Source organism: Hermetia illucens, chromosome 3 (genome assembly GCF_905115235.1).
Source record: "Hermetia illucens chromosome 3, iHerIll2.2.curated.20191125, whole genome shotgun sequence".
Classification (NCBI taxonomy): Eukaryota; Metazoa; Arthropoda; class Insecta; order Diptera; family Stratiomyidae; genus Hermetia; species Hermetia illucens.
Window position 1 is genome coordinate 9,717,495 of NC_051851.1, and position 16,990 is coordinate 9,734,484.

At 46.7% G+C, this 16,990-nt stretch overlaps 1 protein-coding gene across 9 annotated transcripts in view; it reads right to left on the reverse strand.

The window, feature by feature from the left end:
• The window catches only part of LOC119651139 (dorsal-ventral patterning tolloid-like protein 1), a 729,793-nt gene that overhangs the window by 64,767 nt on the left and 648,036 nt on the right, over positions 1-16,990 (reverse strand). For 7 of the 9 annotated variants that reach the window (XR_005249427.1, XR_005249426.1, XR_005249428.1 and 4 more), the window contains exons 5-6: positions 11,091-11,268; positions 10,783-10,809 (exon numbers count right to left, since the gene is read on the reverse strand). Coding sequence is in view for 3 of the 9 variants with exons in the window: in XM_038054535.1 (XP_037910463.1) it covers positions 10,783-10,809; positions 11,091-11,268 (205 nt within the window). In the remaining 6 variants the exon portion in view is untranslated. Of the gene's footprint in view, positions 1-10,782; positions 10,810-11,090; positions 11,269-11,704; positions 11,807-16,990 lie in introns of those variants that run through there. The other 2 variants (XM_038054538.1, XM_038054537.1) reach the window with 1 other exon arrangement.

Consider the following 16,990-nt stretch of genomic DNA (forward strand, 5'->3'; position numbering starts at 1 on the left):
CGATCTCGAAGCTATGCCTGTTGTCTGGTCAGCAAGTTAGCTTTTCCACTACTGAACGATGACCTGGTCGCGAACGCTGTTGAACTTAGGCAGTCGAAGGTCTCCCCCTCTGCAAGTAGATGCGATCGCAATATGCAAGCGACCGCAAGCAAACATTATGTGAATACCCCACCGGAGGTCGATGGTGGGGCCTCGTGTGTTTCACACATCGAAGAGACAACTCCTAAATCTATATCAGATACCAGTTCCCAAGACAAACGGCACACCAAGCGGATGCAGTGAGCATTTGTCCGACACTAGGTTTACGTTTATTTACGACATGTCTACCATAAAACAATGATATAGCGATATGAAGCAAGCGAGGATTCTAAGGAGTCTTGACACCGTTTCCGGGAAGGGTCTAGAATCCAATCATAAGCCACCGAGGAAAGCAAAATGCCAGACCGATTCCGAGGCATGGTAGCCATTTTCAAAGCATAAAGAATAATCTGGAGTTCCAGGTGTTACGACTATTCAGGCTATAGCGACCCTCTCTTTCTCCTCTCTCAAAATATAATAGCTTTTTTGGGTAGAGAGGTTGTAAAGAACTATGGGGGATTTCTTGATGGTCAAACGACCATCCTGAGTGGCCGAAGACGACTTAGACGGACGAGCTATCCCAAAAACCGAAAAAAGTTGGCGAAAATGACCGTCAAAGTGCGCCCGCAAATACTGAAGCATTCGATCGTCCCGTGCTTGCACGCCTCTGTACTAGCCAGGCTCGTGGCGACTGAGCGCTCCGATGGAGCTTCAGTATTTGTGGACGGACCTTTACGGTTAATTTTATCAACTTCTGTAAGGTTTTTGGGATAGCTCTTCTCTCTAGGTCGTTTTCAGCCACTTAAGATGGTCGTTTGACCATCTCGAAATTCCCCATAGTTCATTACAACCTCTCTACCCAAAAAACCCTAAAAGAGAAAACATCCCTTGCAGAGTCGAATGAGCTAAGGATTCGACCTTAAAAAGGAATTTATTTATTGGTAGAGATCCTTCGGTCTCGTCATATCTTAAGCACCAGGAGTTCAAGATATGATATATTTTGTCCGGAGACTTCACGCCGCATCTGTGTAGCTGTTACGCTCCACCAAATTGCACAATACCTGAATTAGACAACATGCTTGACAACCTTGTTCACGATGGCCCTCAATGCTTGGAAACTTTTCCGCACTTGGTCCTAATACTGGTTATGAAAGGTCATTTGAACATTTATTGGAAAGAAGGGTCTGGATTTGTTGTAGATTTGACCTTTGTCAGCGCAGCACATGGTATGACCTGGCACTTCAGCGAGGAGTTCATCTACAACGACTACCAGGCAGTCATTTTTGAACCATAGAGAGAGCGATAGTCAGGAAAGCTCGCGAAGAAAAGGAGCTTAATTCGTGTCTTAAGTATTATGAGAAAATTTTAGAATTTGTTCTTCTGGTTATTAAGAATAAAGGCCCATGACTTCAGCAGGATAGATTCCATTAAACCAGATCACCCACCGATGTGATTAAATTAGGTGCTGATTTGAATGAAAATGCAATCAACGAAAATGATAGCGCCTACAAATACTTCATCTTTATAACCTCGAACATGAGAAATGTACTTAATTTGACCAATTGGAGCTTAATACGGAAGATGCTCGCGACAATTAGGACTACCAGCTATGACGTTGATTAATTGACAGCCATTTAGAAGAAAGAAATCACTGGTATGACACCGATGATGGACCAAAAAAGCACATTGTTTCTGTGTAGGACCTGCAAGGCTTCGTGCTGGGTAGGTCAGAGGGTGCATGTTTATAGTGGCAGCGAATGTGTTATCATATGATATGTTGGCTTCGATGAATTAGAATTTATTAGTTTCGGGTGTCCTGTAATGTACCCAGATTTCGTCAGTAGTGAGAACTGAACCTTCTTCAGAGGCTGTTTTCGATCTCCAATGGGTCGGTCAGGATGCGGGAGGTGGAGTTATCAACGCCATGTGGTCCTGCACTCTCGTCGGAATTATACCTGTACACGGCAAGTGACCAGTCGACGTCGCGAAACACCGGGAGTCTGCAGAGCTATCGGAAGCTCTCCGATACTGACGTGGGCCTTGCAAAAGGTGGTAGTAGTGGGGTGCATCAGGAACCAGCCTCTCGGGACCCTAATCGGGTGATGTGATGGTATAAGTACCATTTCCATGGAGTACAGAAACAATTAAATTACGGAAATTATCAGGAAGACGAATGAATTGACTGCGTTTGGGCGCAGTACTAAAATCTGTTATTCATCACAGTCCCCACAGAAACATCCCAAGAGGTACCGTGATCCGCACAGCCAAATGAAAAGAAAGTCTTATTGAGTGATGCAGCCGCCAGTGCGTGGATGGGAACCCCAGTACCCCGCAGGGCTCCTATTTCGGAAAAAAACCTTAGGGATATTAGCTGAAATTGACCTGGTGGATTCAAACTTAAGCCCAGTAGGAGCGCAGTCGTCGCAGAATAAACGGGAAAAAAGCGGAAAGGGGAGGAGGAAAGAGGATAGTATCCAGGACTAAAAATAGGGCAAAGAAGGCCAAAAGAAAAGAAAAAACTCATAGTGCCATTACTAAACCATTTGCTCAGAGTCAGGGCGGATACGACTGGTGCATCACCAAAGGAAAAGGCAAGGGAACGACGGAGAACTGGACCCATAGCTCTGCTCATTAAACAGACGGAACGCAAAAGATTCACGGAAGTTATCACCGACATCCGCTGTAAGTTTAAGCCCACAGACAGGGGAGCAGAAATGCCTAATGCCCAAGGCTGTCAAGGAAAGAAAGGGTTCTGGTTTCTAGTCTAGAGCCTATAGTCAATGGAAATTTGAGATCTCGACTGACTCACAGAAGAGGTAGAAATCAAGTGTGAATGTCCAGAAGCAATCAATGCACGGACAGGTACCACCTCTGCGAATTCTCGAGGTCAAAAATTGCTTTGGTGGAAATTGACTAGTTCCCAGCAATTGTTATGTCAAGAACTTGCCGGGGATTTCACAGGAGGTAGTACGCCGTCGATTCGACCCGGTGCATCACAAGTGAAGAGTTAATACGTTTCTTGTCGGAACGTCGCGCGTCTGGTAGGAGCTTTGCGTACATTGCGGGCTCGGGGTGGCGACCAGTTTTCAAGAGGAAACTAGAAAGGGCAAGGACGCCGCTAACATGATGCGGATCCTACCAATATTACGGAGGTAAAAGTTGATCTAGTGCAAGTTAATGAATAATACCTGGAGAAGCACCCAGCTTCATGGCACCTCGATTCATTGAGTACCGCTGCTATTTGGATTCGGGACGACATTCGGCTTCGGTTTCTTGTCTAATGCTAAGGGATGGCTTGGCTGGATCCTGTGTTTAGGAATAACGATGCTTAATATGATACCATGCCGTGTTTTCGAGGCTAGGTACACCGGCCAAGGTTTCCTTTGAGGGTTTCTCAGAGATTACGTCGGACAGGACCTCTGCAGCGCTTCTTACGATAGCCTGCTAAGACTTGACACGTGGGAAGAGTCACGCCTCAACTATTCTGGGCACGTTGATTTGTTGTTCACTTAAAATTATATCATGGTTACTTCCATATAAAAATAATGTATCATTATGTTGAAGGATGACTCAGCGCAGGTAAATTCTCTTTTCGAACTAGGGGTTCAAAAACCCTGCCGGCTACGTGCAGGCGTCGGTCATTGCAAAGCTTTCAGAAATGGCAGATTGGATCATGCAAATGCGGTGTATTAGCCATTTTTGCATCACCATCGTCTTCGCAAGACGGTATTAGATAGGAATTGGCAATATTCGATAAACTACAGTACGGTAGGTTACACAGCTGCGCGAAAAGCTAGACATCCTTAATGGTGAAACTACCATAATATATTTGGAAGTGGGGTATGCCGATGCCGTGATCCGTGCTCTTGACGAAGTGAACTGATATTTTTTATTTTTTATTTCCAGGGTTAGCTAGGGTGTTGATCTCTAGGAAGGTTCGCGTGAAGTCTCATGTTTGTTACTTTTTCCGATTCAGACGCGGTCTTAGGCATCGGTTAAGGACCGGTGAAGTTCTGTTAAATGGCACGTGAGGAATCGATGTATTTAAATAATCTCCACAGATTCCCGAGCTTGCCTAACCAAGAGGCAAACACTTCGATAGAGCTTCGGTATTTGCAGTATTAGGTTTTTGGGATAGTTTCACCCTTTAGCAACGAAATACGAAATTCTCCAGGAACCAATTATGTGTGTCGTGTGTGTGTTTGTGTGTGTATGGTGGGGGAGAAGCTACAGCTTCTGAGCACTCAGGCCGCGTTGGGCCATTGTACTCGCCTCCCCCGTCTAACGGAATATTCCGGATTCGTTAACGTATCGCAGGATTTCCGTTAGTGGATGTGATGCAACCCGTCGCAATTGGAGTACATCGGCATCAAAGATCTGATGCCTGATGCGTCCATAGGCGGGGCATTCACATAGGAAATTCTCCGTGGATTCCGCTTCCTCATTACAGGAGGGACACGTATCATCTTCGGTAATTCCTATTCTGAACATATGCCTAGCTAGTGAATTACGGCCTGTCAGAATGCCCACAATACACCTGCAAGTCCTCCTGCTTTTCGACAGGATAAACTTTGCGGTACGTATGTTGGGTTCTGGCAGGAAAAGTTTGGTGTGTCGAGTAGCATTTAAGCTCTGCCACCTGTCGTTATGGGAAACTTGTTCCCAGTTTTTGAAAACAGATTTAGCCAATGCTACTGATACCCCAATTGCTGGCTCCGGTCCCGGCATAGGGGAGATTGACCCCTCTTTCGCTAAAGCGTCCGAGATTTAATTTCCCTCTATGCCACAGTGACCAGGTACCCAGAGTAGTTCCACCGTATTGAATCTAGACATAGAGTTCAAACGGTTTCTGCATTCCTGAACGATTTTCGAGGTGATCAAAGGACTGCTTAATGCCCTCAGTGCAGCTTGACTATCACTGCAGATTGCGATGCGCCTGCCCTTCAACCGCTCGTCAATCACCCAGTTTGCCACCCTTAGGATCGCATAAACTTCGGCTTGAAAAACCGTTGCATATTGTCCCAAAGGAAAAGCCCACTTCTCGTTTTTATTCGAGAGGTAGACTCCGGCTCCAGAACCCTCTTCTGTTTTTGAGCCATCGGTGTAGAAGACTTCCGTATATCCCGCCACGCATTCCTCTGGGTTTTCCCAGTCCTCTCTACGCTTCAGGGTAACTTCATATCTTCTACCAAACAGATGTATGGGGACACGAGAATCGGAAGGCATTGTAAGAACTGGATTCAGTCCTCTCAGTAGCTCTTCCAATGCTCTGTGCCCCCCATATCCGTTGTTTTCCCATAGATCTAATCGAATTAGCCTATGAGCTGCTCTCATTGCAGCGCTTTGAATAAATATATCCAGGGGCTGCAAATTGAGTAGTGCATTCAGAGCTGCGCCGGATGTCGTGCTCAAGGCACCAGTGATACCCAGACAAACAGTTCTTTGCAGTGCGGCTAGTTTACGGTGAAAACCTTTTTGTCTCACCTTAACCCACCACACTACGGATGCATATACGAACATCGGCCTAATGATGGCAACGTATATCCACATTACCACATGAGGCCTGAGTCCCCATGTCGAGGCAAAGGTCCGTCTGCACAGCCCATAAGCTGTGAGAGCTCGTTTCATCTTTACCTCTACATGTTTGTTCCAAAGAAGTTTTTTATCTAGAGTGACCCCCAGATATTTCACTTCTTCGGAGAGTTGAAGGGTAGTACCCCTCATCTCAGGGAGACAAAGTCCATCCAGTTTTCTCCTTCGTGTGAATAAAACCATTGTGGTTTTATTTGGATTAACTGACAAACCATGTCTAAGGCACCAGCTGTCTATCAAATCAACGGCACGCTGTATGTTCCTACACACCGTTCCAAGATCCCGATCAACAGCAAGTACAGCCACGTCATCAGCATAAGCTTGAGCGTGTATTGGCAAATTTTGCAGTTCGCAAAGCAGTGAGTCGATCAGCATACTCCACAGAAGCGGCGAAAGCACACCTCCTTGGGGGCAGCCCTTCGTCGCTTCTGTAGTCAGGTAGCGATCGACCCCTACCTCAGCGCACAACAACCTTTGCGTTAGCATAGCATGGATCCACTTAATTAAAGCATCATCAACACCATGCCCTCTGGCGGCATCACAAAGTTTTTGAAAAGGTGCACAGTCAAAAGCCCCTTCAATGTCCACGAACACCCCCATCGCGTACTCACCATTCAAAGTTGCATCCTCTATCTTTGTGACCAAAGAATGAAGAGCAGACTCACAGGACTTTCCACGTTGGTAAGCATGTTGGTTTTCACTAAGTGGGTGTGACCTAAGTGCGTTTCCACGAATATGACGCTCCACCAGTCTCTCCAAACCTTTCAGCAAGAATGAAGTCAAGCTGATCTGTCTGAAGTTCTTTGGATTAGAATAGTCATCTTTCCCAGGTTTCGGTATGAAAACTACCTTAACCTGTTGCCAAGAAGAAGGCACGTAGCCCAGAGCAAGACATCCTCGAAAAATATTTCTTAGAGGTCGTTCTAAATGCTCCATACCCTCCTTTAGCATTGCCGGATAGATGCCATCCATGCCAGGTGCTTTGAAATGTTCAAAGGACAGTATGGCAGCTCTCACCTTTTCATGGGTACAACCGCTTTCGCAGTGTTCCAGTTCCCCTTGCAACGCTTGCGTGTTGAAGAACCGTCAACTCTCCCCCTATCACTTCTCTCACCCGTTCTCCCGGGTGGTGTACTTCCAGGAGGGTCTGTACTGAGTCCAGTCTGGAGCTCCTGAAAGTACCGTCGGGTTTTCTAAGAGAATCCAACTTGGCCGACTTGAGGACCTTTTGAGGACTCTGCACAGCCTTGAAGTCTCCCTTTCGCCTTCCAGTTCCTCACAGTACGCTCTAAAGGAGTCTCGTTTCGAGCACCTCACGAGCCTCTTATATTCACGTTGTGAGTTCCTGAAATTTAACCAGTCTTCGTCCTTGTTACTTTTGCAAGCACGATTTAGAAGTCGCCTGGTTGATTTCCTGAGTTTTTGCAGTTCTCGGTTCCACCAAGGAACCGTTTTACCGCTTTGGCCTCGGGAAATAGGACAAGCCTCTTCTTAGCACTCTAAAAGTGTGCCGTTCAGAGCTTTCAATTCATCTTCCAGCACCAAAGGAGTCCTTAGTCGCCTAGGGAACTGTACTTTATTGCCAAGAAGTTCATTGAACTTTGCCCAATCCGTTTTCCTAGGGTTCCGTCTTTGTACTGCAGACTGTTCGCCCGCAATAGTCAGATTGAATTCTAGATATCGGTGATCTGACAGTGAAACCTCGTCTAGCACTCGCCAGTGTGTAATCAACTCTAACAATTTTGGGGTACAGATTGTTAGGTCAATTACTTCGCTTCTTCTCGGTCCCACGAACGTAGGGGCGCACCCTACGTTTGCAATCATAAGACCAGCTGAAGTGATGAAATCAAATAGCTTCTCTCCTCTTGGATTGCATTTGCTACTGCCCCAACAAATATGTTGAGCATTCGCATCGCAACCTATTAAGAGTTCGAGACTACTTGATTCTGCATACGCCCCCAAATCCCTAAGTTCTTGCGTCGGTGGAGGATACAAAGAATCATAGGGTAAATAAGCGGAGGCAACTATGATGTTTTTCCTCTCGCCATTTATTTGGTATTGTATGATGATCGTAGCTAAGTCCTGGGAACAATATTGTCTCAGCATAGTTGCCTCTAACCGTCTTGACATCAGGACGCAAGCTCTCGGTCTTATGGATCTTTCGTCGTAGAAGATCCTAGCCCCCTTTACTGATCCAATGCCACAGATTCTGTTAAATCGAACCCACGGTTATTGCACCAGAAAGATATAGGGGAAATCCTGCAGCTTTGTCATTCTCGCTGCCAACAGGTAGGAGGGAGCTTTGGCATGCTGCAGGTTGATTTGACCAATCTTTATGTTTTTCGACATAAACTTAGTCTATTGTCGCTGACAGAAGAGTCTGGTGCGTCCAGTGTGGATCTTACCGGGGTTTTCCAGTTTATCCCCACCTTCCGCAGGAGATTCCGCTTCCTTGTGTCCGATTTCTCTGGGCGTTACCGCGCCTAGTGGTACAGCCACGTCCATGTCCTCATTCCCAAGGTGCTTCATCTTCCTTCGCAGTGCTCTCTTCTGCCGTCGGCTTCGGGCCTTTCCAGGTTCACGGTGTCCGGACCGCTTGGATCCATTTCCACATACCGGCGTTAAACCAGTAGCGTCCACGTCACCAGCTTCCGGTTCTTCCGCTCTTCCTGGTAAGGATGAAGGAGAAGGTTCTGACAGGCAGAATTTAGCCGTAGTCGGATTTCCAGTTTCTCCCAATTTGAAAGTTTCCGTACTTTCCTTTCTGGCTAACTTCGCCGTAGGCACCAAGTGCAAACTTTCCACTGAGTCGGAAAGCATGCCTTCTACAGATTGATCTGTAGGCGAATATGAATGTGGTGAGGCCTCCAAAATCCGCGCCTCGGCCGCGACATGATTGTATGTCACTAGTGGAAAACTGGTGCCGGAGCTTTGGTCCATTATTGAGGCCAGGCTGTCGGAGATAGCCATCGGACATCTCCTGAGTTCCCTCTTGCGGCAAAGATGTTAAGGACAGATTTTTATGTCGACAGTTTCCTAAGTGGTGCAAGCACGAGACAAGAAGCGACAGTTCTCATCAGACAAATGTCAGACATGTTAAGGTCCGGTGGATTCAACCTATACAAGTGGGCATCAAATGGTCCTAGCCTTATGAGCGAGGTTCCCGAGGAATCCATGGAAATGGGGCTGCATGAGTTCATATTATACAAGGTTCAACGATGGCCACCCTTGGTCTGGTATGGAACCCTAAGAAGGACGGACGACTTTCGCTTAAAACTATTGAAGTATGAACCTTCAAAGAAGCTGACAAAGCGAAGCTTCCTATCAAATATTGCAGAGATTTTCTACCACCCTTCAATGGCTGGGTGACGATTTCGGCCAAGGTCTTGATGCAGAAAATTTGGCGGGCAGGAATCGGTTGAGATGAAAGACCCTCGGATGAGATTTGAGATGCAATGGAAACACCTTGAGGAGGAACTGCCGGTCTTGGCAACTATCCGAATTCCCGATGGCTCCATTATTCTATGGATCATCATTGCGAGCTTTATGGATTTTATGATGCTGTCGTAATATACTGTAAGGTCATAGATTCCAGTGGTAAATCAACTATATCCCTACTCTGCGCCAAGGCCAGGGTGAAGCCGCTGAAGGCAAAGGTGACCTTGCCGAAATTAGAGCTGGACGGTGCTTTGCTGCTTGCCGAACTGATGCATCTGGTGAGGTCAACTTTACTACTAGATGAGTCTGCTGTGGACTGTTGGTTTGACTCTACAGTCGTATTGGCGTGGATAAGGAAGGAGCTTCCGCAACTAGAGTTCTACATCGCAAACCGGATTGCTAAGGTTCGCAAGCTAAGTAAGCAATCCTGGGTTGGGGGTCACATCAGATCAAAAGAAAATCGTGCGGACTGCGCTTCAAGAGGCATCTCACCTACCGAATTGTTAAATTGTCGATTATGGTATCAGGGGCTGTCTTAGCTTCTAGATGGACGAATATCCGAGGAAGTGGCCTGTTTTACGGGCGTTGCAGACCAAGGAAATCTGTTGTGGCGATACTCAACATTTCAAGGCTGGTGAGAGTCGTGACCTACATGTCCCATCACTCGAATCAAGGGTCCAGTTTGCGCCAAAATCTGCAGGGTCTTTTGGCCATCGACTAATTTCAGTTAGTCATTGTACATTTCTGACGCCATGACCACCATCGCTTGGATTCTTTAAGAACTTGTTGAAAGCTCCTTGTAATATAATAATTATGAGATCAAGGAGAGTCAGCCAATTTGTTGCCAGGACTTATTAGCAACAGTTGTGGGCATAAAACCTTAGACATGTTTATGTTAGCCCAATTCATTCTGTCCACATTATCCTTTCACAAGCCGAATTCCAAGAAAACATCCTAAAATTCTCTTAACATGCCAAGAAGTCCTGACAACCATTTCACATCAACCTGCGTGTAAATCGATTCTTATGAAATTGTTATTGGATCATATTACCGTTTTCAACAACAAAAACCAATTTAGCCAGTTGACTTGATTATATGAGCACAGAATCGTCCTCCAATACTCCTGGGAGATGTTCAAGGTTCAACTTTTATTCGATATGTTGTCCTTCTTCGCTACAAGTAGTAACAACGTGATAAGAATTCCTCCTGCGTCCTATATGAAAGGCTTACGAGATTATTATTATTGGTCCACGTGTGTGGTGAGAGAGGGTGGGGAGGGAGGAGGAGCTCGAATTTCCATGAAAATCTATTTCTTTTGGAGATGGGCCCAGTTAGTTTGCAAAACAGTTTGGCGCCGTAGGATAGCGCGAAGAGAGTTATATGTTTGTCTTGTGGATATTTAAGGAGTTGGAGGAGTATCCTGTTTTGTTCAATTGTACAATTTCCTTGGCCCAATTTAGTTATGCCTACTTTCTTTTCCATGCAAACATTGGGGCTCGAATGAAATCTGCGTTAAGCGCTAAAAATAAAGTTCACAAGGACCTCTCAAAATAAAGCCATTTTATCTGGTAGTTTTAAAAGTAATAAAAAATTTAGAACTGTTTCATCTCCGCTTCAAGGATCTGAAAGAATCTCCTGAAATAATATCTAAATTGAGAAGAACGGGTTACTTACGCTGGTATCTCGCCCACAGCAGATCCACTGAAAGCATGAAAATAAAATAATTTTTTTATTTAGTCAGAGGCAAGTACCGTTGAAAGCCTTTCAAGTAATTTTAAACAATTTACATGAAAGCATCCTTTAAACTTCCGAGAGTTTCGAAAGCCACCAAAAGATTTTAAATCTCACTTTAATTGTAGGTCCTTTGAGGCGAAATGGGAAAGGAACATTGTGAAGAAATGGAGAGTGGCAAAAAGGAGAATCATCCTGGCGTTGTTATGTACGCCTGCAGTTGTGCCATAAAAACAGGAGGATCTACTTACTCAGGTGGTGTTCCTCTCAAGTTAAAAGTCGTAAAAACTACTTCAACACGCTGCCCGGGGCCTGCTAAGAAGATGTACAAACATTGTCTGGTATGATTCGCTGGATTATGAAGGAGAGGTGCCGTGAAGGTTCCGTTCTGAGGTCCTCCGGCACGCGAGATGAATGTTTGATCGCATTCTGAAAAGAAACGGAGAGAAAGGACGATATGAATAAGCAAAAATTTAAATGAATTAGATTCGTCAAGTACTCAAGGAGGTGGAACTATGCAATGTAAAAAAACGCTAACTGGTAACTTGGTAACTCCTTGCAAGCAAACGTTCAACTACAACAGAAGCAAAACATTCCGTGAGTATGCAAAGGAAAAGCTGCTACTCAATTATTCAAGGATCCAACAAACGTGAACGAAACTCATAACCGGACATACGTATGTGTCCTTGCCATGTATCTATCTATATCTACGAGAGATTCCAACTTCCTGCTAAAATGTGTGAAATTAAAAAGGATACGTGAGTGTTTCGGGCATTCGATTGAAAACTAATCAATAATTGTTGTGTGTGAACAAGAGAAAATGGTTACCAGGAAAATCAAATCAAATAATGTGAAAGTAACGTACTTGGCGTTTTAGTCGGTTTGGGCAGAGGTTCCAAATAAGCCACTATTGGTATCCAAGGGTCGGGATCGGGGTTCGGACCGCCACTGTGTACAGAAGCGTCTAAATCAGACGCCACTGATAAATGATAAATAAGAGTAATTTTCCGATTAATCGAGAAAGTAGGATTTAATGATTTTAAATTGATTAAATTTGTGAAATGATTCTTAGGGTTACAACGATGGTACTTGAACTTAAACTAAATAGGCAGACAGACTGACAGGTGATAGCCACACCCTGTACGAGGTGACCCTACTATTAACAAAACGCTACGGATCTAGACTGGAGAGTCGAAAAACATCTCCCCCAATCCAGGGTGTCATGCGAACCGTGCCCATTGGATAGTTTGCAGTCGGGGGTAACTGACTGTATTCAAACGGAGCTTCACTGATACCTGGTCGCCTCAGTAAGTAAGTTAGACCTTACCGTGCTACGGGGGGCTATGGCACGGCGGACCTCTTAGCCCCCATACTCGTGGGAAGCAAATGAGTACAAAACAAGAAAAGAAAACGAAAACCAAAAAAGCGGGGCCCCGTACCGCACCAAAACTGGCTAATCAGGCGGAGGCACGTCTCCGAATTACTGAGAGCCAGGTGACTACACCTAAGAAGGGAAAAGTTGGGACGCCAAGCAGTGGATCCAAGGTGAGCATTGGTATACTGCGTGGACTACAGCCAACGAACACCACTGCTCAAAGAGTAGGGACCAGCAAAAGAACGTCTGAGATAAACGTCAGGAAGGAGACAGGTCTCAGTGGCGCCGGGGTGAAATGGTACCTACGCTATCTGAAGGAAGGCCTGAAACCAGAAGAGGCCCTTAAGAAGGCTCAGGACAGCCCTAAGCCATCTCTACTGGAGCCGAGAAAGCGAGGAGCAGCAGAGATCAGCCCGCATGAAGGGAATGCTCCCAAAAAATCCAGACCTGAACCTAAGGGAGGAGAAAACCCGGGCTGGTCAGGAGTGAAGGCAGGACCCAAGAAGCCCGCCATTAGCTATGCTAGTGCGGTCAAGGGCATTCGACTGGCCATACTGCCAAAAAGGTTTCCCGAGCAAATACTCACTCGGGAGGAACAGGAAATCATTGAGGAACTTGTCGTCAAGCAGATGATCAAGGGTTGGACGTCGAAACTGGTGTTCACCGGGATACGCTTTCGACCAGGCCTTATACTGGTGGACTGCGCGACGGAAGGCACCGCAGAATGGGTTAGAACCATAGTTCCTAAATTGCCAGGCTGGGTAGGGGTGGAACTGTCAACATGTGCTGGGGATGATATACCAGGAGCCCACATGGTGACAGTTTGTCCGCCAAAAGCCGCGGCAATAGAAACGGAACACCTTATGAGACTCCTAATTGCTCAGAATGAAAATCTCCATACTTGACTATGGAGAGTCTTCAGAAGCAAGGTGGAGGGCAAGAGTAAACTCCTCACGATCGGGGTAGATGACCGATCCCTGGAGGCAATTAAACGTCGGAGTTGTCATATCAACTACCGATTTGGCAACATACTCGTGCATGTGTACAAGGAAAAGCCAAGGAAAGAGACCTCGGAGGAGGCATCGGGTGAAAAACTTACCGAGGTCCGTGAAGAAGTCGCGGAAGCCATAGAGGTGGAAAGAACGGGATCAAACAGGAAAATAGACCTGCTGCCCAGTGAAGAGCAGAAGCTGGACGACCTAGACCTAGGACTCCTAGGGCTCGGGGTGGACAGCGACGCGCAGGAAAGTGCCATGTCCGCGGAGGAGGGTGACACTCCAAACAATAACGGAGCCAATGGCCAGCACTAGGATAGCCCAGATAAACCTCCACCATGCGAGAGCTGCATCTGCAGTGATTGCAAGGGCAAATTCCAAGGAGAACATTGGAATAGTGCTGGCTCAGGAGCCTTGGGTGTACCGGGGGCAGATTCGCGGTCTGCAAGGAGGAGACATGCAGGTAATTTGGGACTCCTCTTGTGAAAAACCAAGAGCTTGCATAAATCTCAAACGTAATTTAAAATACATATGTCTTTCAGAGTTCTTAACCGGGGACCTTGTGGCTATCCAAGTCTCATTGGAAGCCGGGAGGAGCACTCGAGAGGTAGTTGTAGCATCGGGATACTTTCCAGGAGACGAGAGCCGGGCTCCACCGCAACAAGTCGCAAAGCTGACGAAGTATTGCGAGGAGAGGGCGTTACCACTTCTTCTCGGCTGCGATGCCAACGCCCACCACGAAGTGTGGGGAAGCAGTGACACTAATCGTAGAGGTGAGTACCTTCTCGAATTTATTCTTAGCAATAAGTTAGAAATATACAACGTAGGGAACACTCCAACATTTGTGACCAGCACCAGACAACAGGTACTAGATGTAACTCTAGGAAATACCCTAATGAACGGGATGGTCAGGAATTGGAGGGTGTCAGATCAACCCTCAATGTCTGATCACAGGATAATCAAATTCGAAGCTGAGGGTAACTCCGAAATAAAAAGAATAATAAGGAATCCCAAGAGAACGGATTGGGAATCCTACACAACGCACCTGAGCAACAACATTGCCCACCTTCAAGAGGGCGGTGACATCAGGAGCAGTGCGACTTTCCCTTAACAGAATAATAATAATATGCCACCACTAGCTTCCAGCTTCTAAGTCACCAAGGTGGTACTGCACATAGCCAGCACTGAGCCCTGTATTCCCGACGTCGACTGCCCCACTTGAAACAAGGACCGACAAGAATACCAGCTACTGAAAGTCAACTAAGAACTGGAGTTCTGCTCAAGAGCTCTCCCTCGGATACCACCTGGTCATGGCGGTGGTAGTTTACTCCTACACTAAGGGAAGATGAAGGAGGAAAACAATGGGCTGTAACTTTCCAAATGATAAGAAGTCACAGACTTCGAATCCACCCGCGACTTTGAGAAATCAGGTTGTGGCCGAGGCTCGCTTCACCAGATTCATGTTCTTTCACGGAGAAATCTGTGAAAGACAGGCTCTCCACTTTAATGAAAAACCTACACCCAGCATCTACGGCGCGGTCAGCCAGAAAGGATAATACAGCAACACCCTTAATGAGAGGAACTGGAAATCTGGCTACGGCTGGCCTGCCGGTGATACTGTTGCCTAACTCTTCCAAAAAGCGGTGGAGGAAGGCTGGACAGAAGGAATTTTCAGCCGCAAATGAGGCTTGCATGTCAGAACCTTCTCCTCCGTCCTCTACCAGGAAAACCAGAAGAAAGGGAATCTGGTGATGTGGACGGTATATGGAAACAGACCCATGCAGCCAGGACACCGTGAACCTGCGAGGGCCCACAGCGGACGACAATGTAAGGCACTGTGAAAGAAGGCGAATTTTCTTAGGAATGAGAGGATGGGCGTTGCAACATATCCAGAGAAATCGGACGCCAGGAAGCGTAACTTTCGGCGGAAAGTGAGGACAGAGGGCACACTGAATGGAGCAGATTTTTCAGTTAGTTAGTTAGAGTTCCCTAGGAGACACGGCTCCAGCTGCCAGTGCTCTTCAGCATCTCTCTGACAATGTTGTCAGGAGAGAGTTCCCCTGTGTCTGTATAAAGCTGCTGACGAAAGCCGCCACACCTTTCGCAAGAGGAAAAGTTGTGCTTAGCGTCGTTCGCCACTCTATTGCAGAACACACAATCAGGAGATCGCGCCTTCTCAACCCTGTGCAGGTAAGACTGAAAACCTCCATGCCCGCTTAGAAGTTAGGTAAGGAAGTTATGAATCTTACCGTGCGCTCGGTTCAGCCATGGGTCAAATTGTCGAGGAGCTGTGCAGTCCATCTGCTCTTTGGTTCACTTTGCCACTCGGTAAGGATGCGTTGACGTTTTCCACGGGCAACCATCTCTTAGCCGACTCAAGGCCGAAACTTCAGTTCCAGCCCTGTTCGTTGCTGATTTGATTTGATTGAAGAAGCTCATCTGCGAGTCAAGCATTAAACCAAGGTATTTAAACGCTGGTGTTGACTCTATAATCAACTCGTTGATCGATATATGTCAGAATTCTCTTTCTGGTCAAGATGACTACTTCGGATTTTTTTTTCAACGGAGGGCTGAAACCATGAGCAGTCATCCATCCGCTTAGCCGTCGTATCAATATGTCAAGCCAAACGGCGGAGCTTATGACACTCCCTCGGAAGGTCGGCAATTTTTGCCGTCCATCAGCACCGGCATGAAAGCCTTACACGCCATAGTTATCAGGTTCATCACTGAATTTACGACGGTGTTAGCTGTGGCGGTATCACCCCCGCAACCCCCATCCAGTGGGGTTGGTGCTCGCCGGCAAGTAACCTCACCCACTTTGAACGCAGTGTACTGGTGATCACTTGCCGAGAAGCCTTTTAGGACGCCTTTCGACGCAAAATGCAGGAATACATGGGCGCCGAAACGTTGACGTGGATCCGGTGTTTAAAATTACGAGGCCGATTATCGCCGCCATTTCCGTTTCGCTCTGAAACCTGGTTGAGGCATGCTCCATTCAATATGCTCGGGGACTTCCACCACGGCGAGTTTTTAGCTTCGAGCATTTACAAAGGTGATACCCATCCGTACGTTAGTTACCTCTAGTCATTCATGCTTTATGGCCTCCTCTATTCCGACCTTTTCTCTCAGGCAGTCTAAATCTCGGATTTCTAGGGATAATAACCCCTTGACCGCTTTCCAGAACGTACTCCTGCTAGTCGTTTTCGGGCCCAGCTCAAAGGGGGGATTCCGCCACACCTTGTTTTCCGTATGGAAGACACCTCTGCTCCGTTGTCTTCGGGTTTCATCCTGTAGCGGTTTTTACTAAGGACTTCCCCAAATGTCTTGCCTTCCGTAGGCTTAATGAGCAGAGCCGACGTTCTAGTCCTCCTTCGTTTCTTCGTCTTTTCTGCTACTGACTTTTGGTTTGCAGCCTCCTTGTCTTTGGACGGACGGGTCTCTGGCGGCGCAGTCAATTGTTTCATTTCATCCTTCTTCGCCTTTTTTTGGGGGTTTGGAACCTATTTTGATAAAGTCTCCTTCAGGCACGTCGTCCAGTTCGCTTTGCAGTGATCTATCTGTGATCTGTTTAGCGGAAGCACCGTTTTCAGCGGGGAGTGGGGCTGTTTCTGCTTTATATTCGTCTTCAGGGGCACTACAGTGTATTGGACTTGCTGTCCCCGCACTGTTAGTTGTGCCACTTGGTAAGGTTTCCTCTTTATTTGGACGTCTCGGTGTCACAGCCTTTTTCGCTGATCGCTGCGGCGAAAGACGCGCTTTTTGCGTTGCTCCCAAACGCACT